At 46.4% G+C, this 20,079-nt stretch overlaps 1 protein-coding gene across 1 annotated transcript; it reads right to left on the minus strand.

The window, feature by feature from the left end:
* Nucleotides 1–10,942: 10,942 nt before the first annotated feature.
* Nucleotides 10,943–15,565, minus strand: LOC125527804 (CRM-domain containing factor CFM3, chloroplastic/mitochondrial-like). Its single transcript, XM_048692318.1, has 9 exons — nucleotides 14,689–15,565; nucleotides 14,083–14,560; nucleotides 13,857–13,987; nucleotides 12,886–13,230; nucleotides 12,489–12,645; nucleotides 12,115–12,407; nucleotides 11,968–12,027; nucleotides 11,509–11,586; nucleotides 10,943–11,414 (listed from the first exon to the last, which is right to left on the minus strand). The coding sequence occupies exons 1-9, from the start codon at nucleotides 15,415–15,417 to the stop codon at nucleotides 11,352–11,354; spliced, it is 2,334 nt and encodes a 777-aa protein (XP_048548275.1). The 5' UTR covers nucleotides 15,418–15,565; the 3' UTR covers nucleotides 10,943–11,351.
* Between the last annotated feature and the right edge of the window lie 4,514 nt (nucleotides 15,566–20,079).

Consider the following 20,079-nt stretch of genomic DNA (forward strand, 5'->3'; position numbering starts at 1 on the left):
CTTGTGCTTTCCACCTCTTGAAGGGGCTCTCCTTCATAAGCTGAAAGTTTTTCTGAAGAGGACAATGGAGTAAGTGCAGGCTTACAGTTCTTCATTCCCATACGAGCCAGAAGCTCATTGGCATATTTCTCTTGATTCAACACTATACCATCTTGAGTTTTATTAACCTCAATACCTAGAAAGAAGTGCAAATCTCCTAAATCCTTTAAGGAAAATTCTGAGCTTAGATCATGCAGAAGGGCATTAGTAGCATCTTGTGATGAACTTGCAACAATAATATCATCAACATAGATGAGCAGAAAAATGACTACTCTTGCCTTGTTGTAAATAAACAATGATGTATCAGCCCTTGATGCAAAGAAACCAAGACATCTTAATTGAGTGCTCAACCTAGAGTACCATGCTCTAGGTGCCTATTTTAATCCATAAAGTGACTTGTCAAGTTTGCATACATAATGTGGTGTTTTCTTACTCACATACCCAGGTGGCTGTCTCATGTAGACTTCCTCTTCCAGAACACCATGCAAAAACGCATTCTTTACATCCAGCTGACGCAAACTCCATCCCCTGGATACAGCAATAGCTAGAACAAGTCTTATTGTAGCAGCTTTTACAACAGGGCTAAAGGTATCTTCATAATCTATACCATAGCGCTGTTTAAATCCTTTTGCAACCAGACGTGCCTTATACCTGTGAATGGTTCCATCTGCCTTCTTTTTAACTCTGTACACCCATTTACAATCAATAATATTTTACCTCTCTGATCTGGTACGAGATGCCAAGTTTTATTTTTCATGAGTGCTGAGTATTCTTCATCCATGGCTTTCTTCCACCTTGGATCATCAAGTGCCTCATTCAACGTTGTTGGTTCACCTGAGATACACAACATGCCATACGGTATTGTGCCATCAGTACGTATTTTTGGATTTTTAATACCTTTCTGTAGACGCGTCATGACACGTGTAGACACCACCGGCTGTTCATGTTGCACCAGAGAATCGGCTACAGAAGATCCCAACGGCGTTGATGCAGATGATTCTGTAGAGTCCGGTGTGGCCCCGTCTCCATGAATCACTCGAGTATCCACAGGATCTACGGATGCAGAAGATCCCGCTCCACCTGGTGCATGCATGCAGGGGAATCGCGGCGCGGAGCACCAGGGCGATGCGGCCCCGCCTGCTGATGACGTGGCGATGCGAGGCTGGCTGGGCGAGGCGCGGGACCGTGGCGTGGAGCACGAGGGCGATACGGCCCCGCCTGCCTGTGACGTGGCGGCGCGAGGCTGGCTGGATGAGGAAGTGCGCCCGCGCCCGCCAGGACCACGATCCGAGGACGACTGCGTCCCGCGATCCGAGGCTGACAGGCGCACAGGAGTTGCTGGCGTCGCTAGATCAGCTCCGTTTTCAGCGCCAATTTCGTCTTCTTGCGGCACATGAAATAACCCCTCGTTTTGATCATCCTGTACATCATTTTGTGCACCGTTTTCACTGCCAACCTGCACAGGAACAAGAGCAGAACTAGTGCTAGCAATATTATCATCATATTGATTAGTGCAATTGTCTCCCCCTTGATCAAAACTCCGGAGATTTTCAGGAAGGAGGAGAATTTCCTTTCGAAGCAGGGCACCGGTGTTGGGATGTAAAGATGCAAAAGGAAAGATGGACTCATCAAATACAACATCTCGCGGGATATAGACTCGTCCTGTAGGGACATCCAAGCACTTGACTCCTTTGTGCATGGGACTATACCCTAAGAAAACACACCTCTTTGAACGAAAGGCGAGTTTGCGTGTATTGTAAGGTCGAAGGTTCGGCCAATATGCACAACCAAAGATGCGAAGTGATGCGTAATCTGGTGTTATGCCAAGGATTCGTGTGATGGGTGTTTCAAGCTTGATGACTTTGCTAGGGAGCAAGTCGATGAGATATGTAGCAGTTAAGAAAGCTTCATCCCAGAACTTAAGTGGCATGGATGCATTAGCTAGTAACGCAAGCCCTACGTCAACAATGTGACGGTGCTTTCTTTCAGCAGACCCGTTTTGTTGGTGAGCGTGAGGGCAAGAAACATGATGAGAGATGCCAAGTTTTTGGAAGAATGAATTGAGTTTCTCATACTCACCTCCCCAGTCTGTTTGCATAGCAATAATTTTGGAGCTCAGTTTGCGTTCAACAAGGTTTTGAAAATTGATGAAAACTTGGAATACATCAGATCTTTTCTTTAACAGGTAAATCCAAGTAAATTTACTATAGTCATCAATAAAACTTACATAATAGGAAAATCTACCAACAGAAGTGGGGGCTGGCCCCCATACATCTGAAAATATGAGTTGCAAAGGTGCAGTGGACACACTGGTAGACACAGGGTAAGGCAATTGATGACTTTTTGCTTGTTGACACGGATCGCAAACTGACTCGACACTAGGCTCATAGGGGAGCTTATTTTTGCTAAGGACATGTCTAACAACTACTGAGGACGGATGACCCAAGCGACTGTGCCACTTTGCTGAAGATGGCTTGACGACGAGATACGCTTGTTTATTTGACGCGGATGATGATGATGATGATATGAGTGGGTAGAGACCTCCCACACACCGTCCTCTAAGAATGATTCTCCGGGTGGCCAGATCCTTAACCAAGAAAAAATAGGGATGAAACTCTATGAGAACATGATTATCACGAGTGAATCGATGAACAGAAAGAAGACTTTTTGCTGCTTCAGGAACATGTAGAATATTTTTCAGATGCAAGTTTTTAATGGGGTTTTTAACAATTGAACTACCAATATGTGTTATTTCCATACCAGAACCGCTTGCCGTGTGGATTTGATCGCCTCCGTTGTACTTCTCCCGCATCGTCAGCTGATCAAGTTCTCCTGTGATATGGTTTGTGGCTCCCGTGTCGGCGTACCAGTTGGTATCTACGCCGTAGGTGGCTGCATGCGTCGCCTTCTCTTCTGGCTCTCCATCTTCATAGCGCCACCAACAGAGCCGTGCCCCCTGGATGATATTTGAGGCATATCTGGCACTCGGGGTTGTCGCGCTGCTGCTGATCACACGCCTGTTGAGGTTGGTTCTGTCGCTGGCGTCCTCTGTAGCTGTTCCCACCGCGAGCAGGAGACGGCTGCCGATCTCCACGGCCGCGCCCCCTTGTGCCTCGCCCACGGTAGGGTTTCCCTCGGGCTTGGCCGCGGCCTCTGTAGGCAGCGTTTGCAGAAGTGTGAAAGCCACCAGAGGAAGTATCGCCCAACATCTCCAATCTCCGATCAAACGCAGAGATTTGGGCAAAGAGGTCATCGGGGGTGATTGTGTTCTTGATGGCACCGATCGCCGCAACTACAGGATCATAGTCACGGTCTAGCCCTGCCAGGATATAGTCCACCATCTCCGGATCAGAGACGGGACGTCCGGCGGCTACTAGCTCGTCGCCGAGACTCTTCATCTTGGCCATGAAGGCAGAGCTTGACATGGTGCCTTTCTTGGTGTTGGTGATCGCAATTCTCAGATTTGTGATCCGAGACTGCGATTGGGAGGCGAAGATGGCTGTCACCGCAGTCCACAACTCGAAGGTGGAGTCCTTCCCGATGACCTGTGCAGGTATTTCTGGAGTCATGGAGTTCAATAGATACGAGAGCACCTGTTGATCTTTGGCAATCCAGGTCGCATACTGGGGGTTCGGCGCCATGGCCGTAGTCTTGTCTGCCTGCGCGGCTTCCACCATCTTGGGCGGAGCTGCGTCGCTGTTGTCCAGTAGACCCGTCACCTGTGCGCCTCGCAGGGCTGGGAGGACTTGTGCCTCCCAGAGGATGAAGTTTCCTCTCGCAAGCTTCTCCGTCGGTGGCGACCCGAGGTTGAGGGAGGCGGACGACGAGGAAGACATGGCGACGGCGGCGGCGGTTGTGGTTTGTGATTTTGTTGTGGCTAGATGTATTTGAAAGAGGTGGCTCTGATACCATATTAAATTAGGAAGCGTTCCTACTCCTCGATGAGGAGCCGCATTTGATTTATATTGATGTGTGGCAAATAGCCATGCCTTGGCGTACAAGACGAGAGACTCATCGTATGAGATCAGGTCGGTACAGAGGATAACTACGAGAGAGAGAGAAATAGAGGATATGTTGGTTGAGATTACAAAGTGGAGGTAAGGAAAACTTAAACATAACTTTCTAACACCGGGTACGTACAGCTCCAGTCCAACCACACACAAATTATTTTCGGGAAATGTTTGGTACACCATATATTATTGTGATCACCAGCTCAAAGTTTACACGGGTCGATACGCACATATCCAGAATAGATAGATAGATAGATAGATTGATAGATATATGAATCTATTCGACGTACGTAGCAATGTAGCATTTGCCCTAGCTTCAACTTGCTGAAAGCAGCTCTTCGTTCTTCATTTTTATTATTTGATGGGATGGTGAAAGCTCTTGTTAACGACAAGCACACGGAACAAACTAAAATTACATGTCGGATTGAATAATAATTTCCGGTACGTATCTAAGTCTCACGTCTGCATCACGCATGCGTAATTCAGTTAAGATGACAAAAGTTGCAGATATTTTCTTCCTTTTGAAGTTTTGAGTAGTTATATATTTAGCTAACCGATCGATGGATCGATGTCACGTACGCATGCGTGCGTGCGGGCTGCAGTTGAAGCCATTACTTTGTAATTTTGCATGCACCGTCATGTCTCGTAAATAGCAATATTTATCTGACAAGTGTCCGGTGTTATGCTAGTAGTATAGTATATGTGCATCGATGCAAGCAGCTAGGCCAAGCCAAGCGTGCCCGGATTAGAATATGGAAGTTGCTATTTGCTAATGGCTTGTGACGGCAATAGATCGCTTTGCCTAGTTAACTGTGGCCATCATTCCCTCAAGTGTCGAGCGTACACTGGCACTCATCTATTAGAAAAGAAGATGCACAAGCTTTTGAACCAAGTTGGAGCTAGCGTGACCGATTTAGCTGATTGGTAAAGTATATAGTCTAGATTATCCTTCTGAGGGCATTATTTAGAAGAAGAAGAAAACTGGCTAAAGGTTTGCGATATTTCACTATCAAGGGCAAGCGGTTTAAGTACAGACAAGCGTTGCTTCTTTCTTAATGTGGGAGAAGATAGTGGTAGGCATAGTGAGCCTGTTCCGGAAGACCCTAGCATTACGCTTGTTTCAAATTTTTTGAATATACCAGCACAAGGATTGAAGCGGTGGATTTAGAAAGGTAGCATTGCGGTCAGAGAGACTGCCTCCCACCATCAAAGATAGAGTCGAAGCGCTGCCAGGAAGTGGGGTTGAGGCCATGCCAACCGAGCCAAAGTTTGATCATATTCCAAATCCGCACAGAGAAACAGCATTTGAACCACTCAAAGACAGAATCGACGCACTACCAAGAAGCGGGGTTAAGGTCATGCCAACCAGGCCAAAGTTTGATCATGTTCCAAATCCGCACAGAGAAGCTGACACTTGAAAAAAATAAGGCGAGATGCGGTCTTGGGATCACGCTTGAAAAGATGATAGGCCCCATAGTTTGGCCATCCTTGTCTCTTTCTAGTTGTGCTGATCCCCTATAGTACTGGTAGTTGTTTACTTTACCAGTAATTAGAGCATCTATAATTGGACTTGACAAATTCGATCCTTCAAACGCCTGCGGACGCGACCGGGTGCGTCCGCGGACAGTGACCGGTCACGTCTCAAACTAGCTACTCTGCATCTGAGTCTCTCATATTTCAACCCTTAAATCCATGCAAAGCATGCAAAAGAAATCCTACGCACTACCCTAGCTAAGCTTCACCGTCGGAGCTGACCACGTCGTGGGTGCCGAGCACCGGGTGGATGGGCGTGTAGGAGGGCTCCGGCCCTTCTCTTGCTCGGCCATATCCATGTAGGCGAGCATCTCCTCCTCCTCCGCGGCATGCTGCGCCTTCATCTTCTGTCGGCGACAGCGTCTGGCCTTCGCATCCGACTATGAGCGGAGGAAATCGAGGATGGTCTGCTGCTCCGCTTGCAGATCCACGTCCCCAGCGTCCCCCACATGCTCCTCAACCTCCTTCTCCTCCGGATCTACTGCATCCGAAGGTAGCCCCGCGGAGTTCCGGGCTTCGCGCCTTGCCCGGATCTGCTTAAGGAGTTGCTGCGGCCGCTCCAACGTTAGAAATGGATAGCCCCTTATCCAGCGACGTGTGGGCATGAGTACTAGTGGTGGCGGACGGGGGAGGTGCCGATGGTCGGCTTAAATAGCCGGGCTAGGCACTACGTGGCCCGCCGGAGCGACGACACACGGCGACATCGGTCCGACGGAGGAAACAAACTTCGGACCGCCGAGTTTCTAGGTGATTCCACGTGGGACCCCGACATTAGTCCGACGTGGCGGACGTGTCTGGGCGCTCTCATATCCACCTTATGTTTGGGATGGATATAAGGGGTGTCAGTTAGCCTACGCGTTTGGGGCCTGTTTGAAGCGCCCGTCTGGATCGAATTTTCATGACCGGTCAGTGACCGGGCGGCCCGTCCAAATATATGATACGGGTTTAGGGCGCCTGGTTGTAGATGCTCTTACAAGTATATAAAATGAGAGGCTAAGACTCCGGTCGGAAATGATTGGCCACTTAGTTAAGCATACCAAAAACGCCTATCAACGACAGCTCGTACCTACATGTTTGTTTATTTTGGAAGACGAATTATCCAGTCAAGAACACCATTGACTCTCCACAGAAGAAGAAAAGACATGGAAAGAGAAGCGCGCATTATAAAACAGAGGAGTGCCAACTGGAAGAAGAAGATTGATGGAACTGGTCAACCATATATGATCCGGATGAGGCCGGCCGGTCTTAGTATAAGTGGTTGAGTCGGGCCAGTGGGGGCAGCCGTCATCTGGATGCGTTGGCATGTCCCTGGGGAAGGCTGGCTCCATCTCGGAACATCACACAATGCGCACAAAGTTAAGCCGGCGATCAGTGGGTAGGAGGAGCACTCAGCACTGCCGTCTACTAGTAGTGGACAGTAGACACTCATGCGCTGTGCTGCCTCTTGTGCTTGGACCCGTGTTCTCTCCAGGCAATTGATTTTGTGATCCGTAGCCACCCGCTTTATCATCGGCTCCCTTTGTCGTCTCTGTTCCAGAAAGAAAAGGTACTATATATCTCTAGGGGGGCTTGATCGGAGCAGATAACTCTCGAGTCTCTGTAGGGGTGCTCGCTTGATGACCTGCACTGCAGCAACTCTGGTGGTAAGCAGAATTCAGTAACCTTTATCGTGGCGATAGAGCCAGGAATGCATCGCTACGAGCTTCTCTGTCTCCAATCTACATTCAGAACGTTCAGTTTTCTTGCTCGCCTTCGTTTTCATTGAGACAAATCCATAGATTATCTTGCCCACGTCCTTCTCTTAAAATTCCGTAATTACCTAACCGGACATAGCAAATATGAGTTACAAATAGGAGCTCAAAACTCACAGCCTCGTAAAACTTGGGATTGCTTTTTAAAGAATTCTTCAAAACTCACAGCCTCGTAAAACTCCGTAATCACCTAACCATGTTTACTCAATTACTCTTACCAAGATCCCTACAGGTTCCTAAATGGCATTTCTTCCCTGTCAACCATTCACAATAAAACAACATTCAGTATTTTACTGGACTAGGAGCTCAACCCTAGTCCTGGCCATGGGCAGCCCAGCCCGGCCCGGCCCGACCTTGTCCATGGGCCGGGCTCGGGCCTAGGTTTTGAGCCCAAAGCCCGGGCCGGTCGATTTTGCCATTTAAGGAAGAGGCCCGGCCCGTGGCCCGAGGCCCGACGGGCTTTTAGTGTGATGGGCCGGGCTCGGGCCTGATTTTTAGGCCCGACGGCCGGGCCGGGCTCGGGCCTGGGTTTTTTGCGTCGGGCTTTGGTTGGCCCGGCCCGAGGAATGGCCAGGTATAACTCAACCCTCACTCACCTTCAAGATTCTGGTCAAGGTAATACGCGTCTAATTTTTTTAGTACTTGTAGTAATAAATACGATAAAGGAAGCTGTTGTGGTTTTTTCACGGAAGATGTCCTCGTCAAAGGACTAAGTCTTGAGGCCATCACAATTATGTGATAGCTTGAACGGGATTGATCGAAAAAGGAAGGACACGAGTTTACCCAGGTTCAACTCCTCACGGTGGATGATGATGATCCCGATTACAAGAATTCGCTTTCGCTACCTGGCTTTCGAGAGGTTGTAATTTAGTCTTTGGGTCCTAGGAACTCCCCTTTATATAACATGTTGAGTCCCTAGTTTTACAGAAACATCCGGGTCGTACTCCTAACGCGTATCCTACTTTATCTCATATTGATCGTGCTCTTCAAGTTTAGGAAAGCCTCTCATGGGCCTCTTCGTGAGTTGTCCCATAGGGCCCATGTGAGAGCGGGCACCTTCGGGGCCGGGTCTCGATCTGGGCCTTCTGTCTTTCTTCTTTTTGGCTTCACCATGACCCGAAAGTGACGTGACTACCAGAGCCTACAGGATTGGTTCTTTAAGAACCCCTATGTCCACACATAATTGGTTCTTTAAGAACAAATGGGCTATACCAAATGTTTGTGCAGATCCGACGAGGACTAATCATGAGAATCCATAACTGTGTCGAGTCGTTCTTGACTGGCTAGCAAGCACCAATGGAATTTAACCGCCTTGTGGTCGGGACACAACCTTAGTCCACCTGTCGACTTGCAGCAGCCTATTGATGTGAGCAGTTCTCTGGATGTAAGCTTCACACCAAACATACACATGCTTCAGATCAGGCATCCTGACTGTTGGGACTATGCATGAACTCTGAGAAATCATGAATATTCAAGCCTAATAATTAAGAGTACTTGAGAGTGGGTGGGTGGCTAGGGTTCCAGCCAGCATGTGTCTGACCAAGTGCTTGGAGATAGCTAGGGTTTGTTTTAACAAAATTCTTTGCAAGTGTAGATGTTCTCTTCTTCACTGCTGGATCTAAAGTTCTAGGCCCATCTTCAACAGAATTGAATCGTGAGGATTCTGTGATACATTGATTTTGGTGTTTACATGAAACTTCATCTCCTTTATACGGGTATGTTATCACAAGTCTCCTCACTTGTGTTGGGTCGCCACAGATAAGCGAAGAACGGTTAATAAGGCAAAAAAATAAATAAAGCCAAGAGCTGACAACAAGCATGGCATATGATGGCATACATCTTAATTTTGAACTAAGGATAAAACTTCCATCAACAACATGAACAAGTAATGATCCAACTGAAAAAAGTGAAAGAAAAAAGAAGCAAATCTGACTCTTAGGACACAACGTGTTGTCACCAAAATGCATAAACTGCTAGTGTAGAGATATCTTGCCAATCGTCAATGAGCTTCCCACTATGAAACAATGGTAGAATACAGTACGATGCTGAGATAATAAAAATTAATCTCAGCAATCAAGAGATCGGGCCTACTATGAAGAGCCGAAAAAATGTCATTGAATAGCTAACAATGTCACAAATTATCCCTCATTGACGTTTTATGGGCGTCACAAGCATCGTCACGGAATCCCCATCACAAATTACTCCTAACGACGGCGCACACAAAAAATGTCACTATATAATGGGACATTCGGTGACATATTCCCTCAAAAAGTTTGACCTCTCGAGATAGAGGAAGAGTTTTAGACTTTTAGGATAAGGAATCTGCTAGAGGCGCCCTAAGTATATAAAATGCGCGGCTAAGACTCCTATTGGAAATGATTGGCCAGTTAGTTAAGCATAACGAAATCGCCTATCGACGACAGCTCGTACACATATGTTTGTTTATTTCAGAAGACGGATTATCCGTTTAAGAACACCGTTGACTCTCCATAGAAGAAGAAAGCAGATGGAAATAGAGGCCCGCATTATAAAATAGAGCGCCAACAAGATGAAGAAAAGGTTTGATGGAACAGGTCAACTCCGGATGAGGCCGGTCTTGGTATATATATATATATAGTGGCTCGCCGTTGAGACTGATGAGGGGAGGCAGCCGTCATGTGGATGCGTTGGCATGTTCCTGGCTCCCTCTCGGCGCACAAATTAAGCTAAGCCGATGGGTAGGAGGAGCCAGCACTGGTTGTAGTCTAGTGTAGTGCCGTGTATTAGTAGACACTGATGCGCTGTGCTGCCCCTCTTGTGCTTGGACCCGTCTTCTCTTCTCCCTCCCATGCAATTGATTTTGTGATCCGTACCGTACTCACACGCTTATCGGCTCCCTTTGCCTAATTGTCTGTTTTTCATCACAACGGAAAATATATCATAACATGTCGGTTTTGATCGGAGCAGATAACCCTTGAGTCTCTGTAGCCTGTAGGGGTGCTTTTTATCGTGAATTGCAGCAACTCTAGTTGTACTACTAGTAAGTAGAATTGCGTAACTTTTTATCGTGACGATTGAGCGAGGAAAGTATCTCGCCACCAGCTTCTTCACCTAGGCATCCAATTTCGTCGAATCTGAAACATTCAGAACGTTCAGTCATCTTGCTCACATTCCTTTCTATTGATTGACTGAAACAAATCCGCAGATTACCTTGCCCATGTTCTTCTCTTCAAACAAATCCAAGGCTATGGAGCCGCTCTAGATTTGATCAACTCACCGCGCAAAACTGGTTGGCTATTCATACCATGATCTAGGCAGCAACACAAACGATGCAAATCGGGGTAAAGGTATGAATTTTGCAGTCGAACCAGGTTTACCCTTACCAAAATCTCTACTGGTTTCTGCATGACATTTGTTCCCTGTCTGTCAACAATTCACAAGAAAACATCATTCAGTATATATTTTTTTGACCTGTAATAACACCATTCAGCATCTTACTGGGCTAGGAGCTCAACCCTCACCTTTCAGGTTCTGGACTTGCAGGTTCTCTTCCTGATTCTGATACATGTAAGGTGAATGTAATCCGCGACTAAAAACATGTTTATAGTATAGTACAATTAAAAAAACACATGTCCACAAATAACTGGTTCTGTAATAACGAGCTATACCAAATGTTTGTACAGATCCTACAAAGGCTAATCGTGAGGGTCCACAAGTGAGAAGCGATCCGTCTGATGACTAGCACCCACCTATGGAGGCTAGCACTTCCCTCTTCCCTGAATGTTGCTTCAAATTAAACCTACACAGGCTTCAGATCAGGCCTCCTGATATAGTGATCCAGAGAAGGACATGACTACACGACCGGTAGTTATAGTTGATCCGTTTGTGTATTGCTGAGGCTGATATGTGAAGATGAAACCACACACCATTTACTCTATATTGCTCTATTGTTGGGGACCATGCAGTCCATATTGTGAACAGAAAAAGACTATCTGAACATCTCAAAAAATCGCCGGCGTGGCGAAGCGTGCGATTCCACCTAGTTGTCTTCATCTTCTGAATCCGATTCATCCTCTTCCTCTTTATCATAGTCCTCCATACCCTAATTTGTTCCGCATAAATATCAGGACATCATTAATCAATGAACAAGATGTGCTAGGAAGGCATGATAGGGTACACAGGCACATAATAATTACCTCATCATAGCCCGCTGTATCGTCTTCACTTTCTGAATCTGACGCATCCTCGGCCTCTTCATCGTAGTCCTCCATGCCCTATTTTGTTTTGCATCACATCAGGGAGTCATTAATCGATGAATGAGATGTACTAGGAAGACAGATAGGACACATAATACTAGTGTAAGTATAGTCATCTGCCTCACTGACTCTAGTTTTATGCAATTTATGTTGCCCCAAAACCTTATGCAGTGCACAAGTGAATATGAACCTGGCATGGAAGCCAGTGTGCAAATCCCATCTATATAACAATGATGTGTCTTTTCTACAACTCAAACAACAAATTACTACATTTTGATGAGACAGTTAGCCAATTATGGGCAGGGGGGGGGGGGGGGGGGGGGGGGGGGGTATGGCCTAACATAAACATACTGTCTTAACGGACATAGAATAACTTTGTTGTATAGAAACATTACATACCAAATCACGCTTCATTTGCTTCATATTGAATTCCAGTTGATCTATATGCTGGCTGAGGGCCTGCATGAGTGCATGACAAGTCATGAGTTTAAAGAAAATCATAAGGAAGTCCACTCTTTTATGGCAACCTAATATACATGAACTTACTTCATGGCGTTGCATTGCAACTGCCCGTTTCAATGCCTTAGCCTTTGTTAAGAGATTTCTAGGCCTTATGTTAATAGGCCTCCTGTAATTCTTTCCACGGTAAAAAATAAGTGCGTGACCCTTGGGGACTCTTTCGATTGCAACTAGTATACCGCCACTCTCATACTCTAGAAGTCGTGCTGTCTCCTCAACAAACGCCAAGGTCTTTTGCTTTGTAATCAATTTGACAACTTCCCTGTGCTTCCAGTGCAAGTGCATATTTTCAATGACGCCATCAAAGACACCACGGATTCCTAATATAAACAAATAGGATAAATCAATTACTCAATAGAAATGGTTAATCATGTTATGAGGTGATTGTTCAAGAAACTTACCAACAGGCAAATATGCTTTCATTTTCAGACCAATTCTACGGAAAACAGATCTCTCCTCGGCTGTGATCATTTCTCGGTCATCGGATGGGTTTGCAAGGACCATAGAAGCTTCAATCTTTGATAATAACTTCCCTGCTCTATGTATTTTTGCTTGAGCCTGTATATTTAAAGAAGAAATCAAGGAAGAACAAATAACTGAGGTTACAAGATTATGTCACATTAGCATACCTATAAAAGATAAGCAAACTCAACTTCATAATTACAAGAGCAATACAAATAAACATTTCAATACAATGATATGTACACTGAAAATGAAATATTCCAATTTAAGTGGAAGCCCATTTTGCTTTCTTAAGCTACAGTTGTTATTTAAGAACAACATATATAAATTGCTTACAATGGAAAGCTTGTGTTCGAGTCTTCTGAAAAGCTTTTCCTTTTCTGATCTAAAAGACGCTTCTTTCATCTCTTGTTGCTCCTTAGAAGTTACATTTCTTCCCCAACGGGCTTGCGCCTCCTGAAATTCAGCAAGAGTTCCTACGAGAGCATGCCCATCAAAACCATCCTCCGGAGAGTGTTCAATGGAAATGGATCTTCTCTGCTCCTCTAGATTCTGGATATCTTTTGTCAACTCCTCTCTTTCAGCCAAGGCAGCAGCAACAGACGTTGGGAGGAAGTCTTTTCCACGATATATTACAATGTAATATTTATTTCGAAGAAGCAGGGTACCCCCTGTTAGATTCTGGATGTACAAAATTGGGAAACATTAGCAAATGCACCAGAGCTTGTAGAGGTTACAAAAATTATAGAAGGACGAAAATGATCTCCTGAAACATGCTTTTGAACTCAATGTAAACACTAACATGGGAATATAATTCTAAATTGTGCAAGTTCCTAAAGAAAAGATGCTCTTATTGATGCATGACGCTCTATCAGAACACTTCATCAGCAAGCCTATTTTATTGGTACAGGATCCAGGAAGCAAGTTCTATTATGTGTAACACACTTTTGCTGCTAATATTTTATGATTCAGTAAGTGCTGGACATGGTTTAATCCTTTCTACATGTTTACTTGAGCTGAATTCTGGTGGTGATTTTTAGGAACTCTTGATATTGCTAATTGCTTTGGTAGTAAAAAGATAAATTTCATAAGAGATTGAACCAGAAACTTGTCTTGGGACAGTCTTTTAGTTGCACTTATTCATGCATTAAAAGTCTTTAGATGATATTCAGTTGGGACTCAGCTTAGCTACCAAGGACAAAATACAGTCTGATAAGAACAAGAGTTTCCAAGGTCCATTGATGCAACTTTTACAAAGTAGCCATGCCTATCAATGAGAGGGAACAACAATAAGATGGTATCCAAACCTTTATTTCGTCTGACATCAGCTTATTATTTGTGTTCTGGATTCCACGTTTGACAGCTATTTTCACCACCAAACTCTTCTCCCAAAGCTTAACAATAGCCGCGGCCAAGCCTTGATGATTCCGGTTTCTCCCTTCAATGAAGGTTAGGAAGCAATAAGCAGCTGTTTAATGCCAGCAGTAAAAGCTGTGATGAGGGAATGATATTCGCACTATCGAAAAGCAATACCTAGAGCAAAATGACAAGGGAGGTTCCTTGCTAACTTTCGCAAATTAGTGAGCTCTGAGTTGGTAAGGCTTGTACGCATTCCAGTTGGAAGAACTCTAAATGGCGCTTTATAACCTGGAATTGTTTGAGGCAGCAAGTCGGCATCCACAGGTAAAATTCCTGTTCCCCACCAATCCACAAAACGAGGGCCCAGCTCATCAAGCATTTGATTGAACTCCAGCTCTTCTTCCGTCATGTCCTCTGTATTGTGCAGATCCAATATGGGTGCATTATCATGTTGAGCAGTTAGATCCTTCCCCTGATTATCACTCTCAGCAGTGCTCGAGCCATCGGGGATGAACAATGTACTATCTTCACCCTTCCTCAGTGACGAGGTACCGTCCAAAGGTTGAGATTTCAGAGGCCTCGTGTAATTGCTCCCGCGATAGACAACCATGACACTCCCTGCCCTCCATATGATCAATCCTCCTGTTCGTCTCTGACCAATAAAGACTGGACATCAAATTCACTGGAACAAACAGAAGATTGCAGGTCCAATTGCGACAACCAATAATGAGACTGAACATTCCTAGTGCTGCATTATTTGATAATGCAGGGGCAGAGTACCTCGACAAGCTCATGGGCAGTCTTCATGTCGTTGGCGAGGTCCTCGTGGAACTTGAGGCGGACCAGCTCCGACTTCCTCCAGGCGTCGTGGATCTTCTCCGTGATGGCCTGCGTGACCCCGGCCTTGGGCACGGTGATGCGGTCCTTGAGGGTCATGCCCATGCCCCGCAGGCGGCGCAGCTCCACGTCGTCCATGGTGAGCTCCGCAAGGGAGGGCGCCCTGACCCGCTTCCTCTTGACCCCGTCCGCCTCCTCGCCGTCGCTCTCCCGGTCCCTCTCCCACGGGAGGACGGCCTCGTCGAGGCCGGAGGCGGCGAACTGGCGGTCGGGGCGCGCCCAGCTGCGGTCGAGCAGGTCGCCGAGGCGCTCCCTGCCGTCGAGCGGGGCGTCGGCGGGGGAGGAGGAGGGCTCGTCGTCGTCGGTGCCGAGGCCGAGGTTGCGGAGGCGGTGGACGATGCGGTCGATGGAGGTGGAGGGCGCGTGGCCCGGGGAGGGGGCGGGCGCGGGCGCGGAGGGGTCGGCGGGGGCCCACTTCTGCATCCATGGCGCGCCGCCGCGGCTGGGGGCGGGAGGGGCGCGGTTGCGGCCGGAGGAGGAGGGCGCGGCGGCGGCCGCGGTGGGGGAGGCGGAGGAGGAGGCGGGGCGGGAGAGGGAGAGGAGGCGGAGCGGGAGGAGCGGGCGGGAGGAGAGGCGGAAGGAGTGGTGGAGGGGCAGCTCGGAGAGCGCCATGGCGGCGGAGGTGGTGGCGGTGGTTGGTTGACCCGTGCGGGTGGGGGTTTGGCCTAGCGCGGTGGCGCCATGGATGGGGGTGGGAGGTTTTGGGCCGGCTTGGCTCGGCGGCGGATAAGGTGGAGGTGGAAAGGGAAACAGGGCGGGGATATTTTTTTAGCGGGTTTGGGCTTTTGTTGTGGATTTAAACGGATTTGAGCACCTAAAGGAGTGGACGGCTCTTTGATTTGAATTTGAATTACACTTTCAGGATATAAACTCTTGGGAATTGTTTCATGTAAAGATCGTTTGATTTGTAAGATTATATATAAAACTTCATGTTTTTTTTGTGAATCGCTTTTACGCTCGAGGGATTAGGCTTCAGGCATGATGCTCGCATTGAAGACTTACAACACGACGCACGCCAAAGGATATCAAAGGGATGAGTAAATGCGCGACTACTAATTTTAAATTTCTCGGTTGGTTTTTAGGGAGTTATTAAATAATAGTGTCTCTAAAAGTGCAATTAAGTGGAACACTCTAAAATGGTGAGCTCACTAGCTAGATATACAAAGTAAACAGGCAAATAAGTAAAAGTAAAATACACCACAAGTGCTGAAATTATTAGAGGGGTGTCAACTTAGTCCTAATACTATAAAAAATGCATATATATAAGTCATAAAAGATTGCCAAGTGTGTCATCCACACACATATCCACGTTGCATGAGCTTTAACTTGCATAGGGATACGTTGACTGGTGTGAGTGACAACCTCCCCCCCACTCCTCAAAGCTCATATCTTCTCATTTTATGGCCCTCCTCCTTGCACACAGTTTCTCTCTTGCCTTCCTCTCCACCTCCAACGGCTACAGTCCACCTCAGCGCCCGAAAATCATGAGCGTGATGAACTCCTTTGGCACAACACTAGAACCGCTCTAATGTATCTACCTTCGCCGCTCAGGAAGGATCGTCTGGTCTGGGAGGTAAATAGGGATGGAGCCATCCAGATTTACGTGCCAGGATGGAAGGAGGAGGACTGAGCCTGAAGCCTGCCTCCTACCATTGCCGCCCTCCCGCGTGCACTGCTGCCGCCCTCTTCGGGGAAGGTAAGCGCCGTTGTGTGGGGAGGGTGTCCCGGCCCTCATGTGGGAGAGAGGGACCACGACAAACACAGATGGGATGGCGATGAATGGGTCATGGGAGAGAATCGAGGTATTAGGATGGATGGCTTGGTCAAAATGATGGCCAGGCCCTATCCGCGTAGGTTTTGTGCAAAGAAGAGGGCCACAAAATTAGATGAGAGGACCTTTGGGGGTGGTTTTGTGCAAAAAGTTGCCACATGGCAATGGTCAACCTGCCACCCATGCAAATCAAAGCTGAAGCAGAGCGAATAGGACTACGGGTGACATACTTAGCACCCTTCTAGGACCCATGTGTGCATTTTCATAGTATTAGGACTAACTTGACACCTCTCGAATGGCTTTAGGATTAGTGTATTTTGTTCAACAAGTAATAAGGACCACAGTATAAGACTCTGGAAAGGAAATAATTAAAGTAAAGGACATGCGAGATGTATACCGAAGTCCACGCCCGTTGTGATGCTAATCTCTGTTGGAGAGGTGGTAATCAACTGAAGCACCACGCGACATCAAGTCTCGCCTTTGTCTTCGAGAGTCTCAGCCCACAAAACATGAGCTCCATTCACTTCTGGGCCAACTCAATGGCAAACCAGCATATCCCATGTGGGTCTACCAACTGGATTTTTCCCTTGGATCTATGTGTGTGCCAAGGTTTCATATAGGTTGTAGGTTTATTGATTCCCACACATCATCCTTTGGGTATCCCTTCCTAATAGAGCGCTGCTATACACACGACAGGTGCAGCCGAACTTTGGACGATCCTATCGATCCAACCGTGCATGCATGGCACAAGATGGAGCGCATCCGCCAGATCAAGCATCGTCCACTCATCATGCAATGAGCATCGGCTGCACAGTAGTTCCATGACTCGAACACAAGAACAACAAAACATCTCTACTCTTAAAGGGGAGTCTCTGGTCATGATGGTAAGTTTGGTTTTGTTTCGTACGTTTGTTGTTTTCACCTTTTTTTGATAAACACCTCCTTTATTAATTGGCTACAATAGTAGCATCTGATACAATTAAGGGGATGATAGCCGACGGGGGATCATCCAACCATACATCAGGAGGATTGAATCTAGCTAGACTAGCTAATTCATGTGCTACCTTATTATTCTCTCTAAAACAATGCTCATAAACAATATGACTGAATTCTAAAGACATGAAATAACAGTCATCAAAAATCGCACTGGCTACCGAAGCTGAGTAGCCTTCTCTCAGCGCTTCAACCACGTCCGAATTATCTGAATTCACCTCAACTTTGCTACATCCAGTTGTGCGAGCAAGATTTAGGCCGAATCTGATTGCAATTGCCTCAGCAGTAAAAGCATCATAACAGACTCCAAGTTTTTCATTTGCTACAGCTATAAACTTGCCCTTGTGGTCTCTAATGACAGCACCTACTGAACCTTCAAGTAAGTCCTGATCAAAACTCGCGTCCACATTTAGCTTGACATACCCGGTCCTTGGTCTCATCCAACCTCCCAAATGAACTCTTGGCCGTGGTGAATTCGCTGCTATAAAGTTCTCTGCCAAGGAGCGTACAGCAAGATTGATCTGTGGCGCCGTTTGTGGGTCACCTCCATGTGTAATTTTTCTCCTTTCCCACCACAAGTACCAACAGCATGTAGCCACCGTTTCTCGCAATTTTGGCAATCTTAGCACATGGATATGATCGTCCGGTAGGCTAAGAAGATAATCCAACATAACCTCCCCGCAAGTATTCATCGCCAATCCCCTCTGTATTACATCCCACACTCCAAGCAGTTTCCAAACCTGAATCGCAACTGGACATACAAAAAGCAGGTGACGGATACTCTCCGGTCCTTTGTTACATACGGGACAATTTGGTTTGATCTTGATATGTCTATCCGCCAATATTGCACGGCATGGAACAGCACTAAGAAGTGCTCTCCAAACAAAATTTTTTACCTTTGCTGGGCAGCTCAAGCTCCACACCGAATCCCATGTAGGTGTTGGCGAGGAAGAACTCGCTGCACCTTGCAGATTGTGCCCAAACTTTGACTCCCAGATAGCGTGGTATGCTGATCTTACGGTGAACCCGCCTGTTTTAGTGAAACTCCAAGCTAAAAAGTCTGTCATTTCATATATTGGTAGTGGAATTGCAAGAATTCTCTGAGCATCAACACTGCAAAATGTTTGGTTTATCAGCCCCGAATCCCAGTCACTTGACACTGGATCTATAAGCTCTGACACCCGAGAAAGGAGATGATTCCCTCTAACAGAGATTACTTTCCTGGTGGGAGATTGTGGGATCCAACTATCTTCCCAAATTTTTATTTGTTGTTTCGCCTTAATTATGTACTAGCATTCTTTGGACAGAAGGATCACGTTAATTATGTAGAATATCATTCTTTTGAAGGGAGATTTTGTTAATTATGAAAAATATCATCAAGCATTGGACGAAAGGATCACATTGTAGAGTATCATTCTTTGAATGGGAGAGTATCCTTATTTTGATGAAAGGATCACAGTAATTATGGAAAATACCATTCAGCGTTTCACGGGAGGATCACCAAAATAAGTATCCACTGTTGCAATACATGGGTAGTTAAAAAAAGCTAGTAATTTATACGGTTTGTCTTCTTTCAACATTATTTTTTGCTTTTTTTGGGGGGGGGGGGTCCGACCTTGTTTGCTTCATATCTTTGAGACTGGATCTCTGTGTATCTATATCAATATAAAAAACCCAAAAGGGCATATCAAACTAATCTCGTCTATCGAACCATGTCAATCCAGTGACCTAGATTGATCCCGTGTTGAGCACTCAAACATATTTAGCGCATAACCAGCATCATACCAAATATCAACATTAGTACTAGAAGTGCATTGCTTCCCCAATGATATTTTGGTGTTGGTGACAATAGGGTCAGTGAGGTTTAATATCGGTTATCAGGTTTATGTCAGGATATTGGCCTCTTGGCGATCGTCCACGGACGTGGGTGACCCCTAATTGAAAAAGAAAAAGGCGTGAGTTTTCTGAAGACTCGAAAGTTTTTTTGTTTTATTTGAGTCATAGAACAACCACAGTAAGAAGAGGGGTCGAGGTGTTTGACAACTTGGGAAACATGATACCTACTCATATACTTTTTCCCCAAACCTTTCAAATCTTCAAAGAAGGGATTTGACCTGGTAAAGGTGTGCTAGTGTTGGGACCCCAAGTCCCCGGAGCCTAGAGACCTCGCACCTGGAGTGGTCAGAATGGTTCTGGTCACCCGGGCACCTGGACTCGCAATCGCAGACCTCTGGCACAAGTGGTCGGTTCTCTTGATGAGACCGGATCCCCGGAGAACTGGAGTGGGTTTTATCCCACTTGACACCCCGGGCACCCAGAGTCCACCACAAGACCCATTGAGCTCACCTCCGACGAAGAGGAGTAGACTAGGATTTTTAGTTGTTTTTAGGATCCTTTTTGCTATGTAAAAATTAATTCAAAAAATGAATGAAAAATCACTGTCCCTTTTTTGGTGACTTCAGTTGGATGGCAGACTTCCCACCCGCCTATCCATGGACACACCCGGATGT

Source organism: Triticum urartu, chromosome 1 (genome assembly GCF_003073215.2).
Source record: "Triticum urartu cultivar G1812 chromosome 1, Tu2.1, whole genome shotgun sequence".
NCBI classification, from domain to species: domain Eukaryota; kingdom Viridiplantae; phylum Streptophyta; class Magnoliopsida; order Poales; family Poaceae; genus Triticum; species Triticum urartu.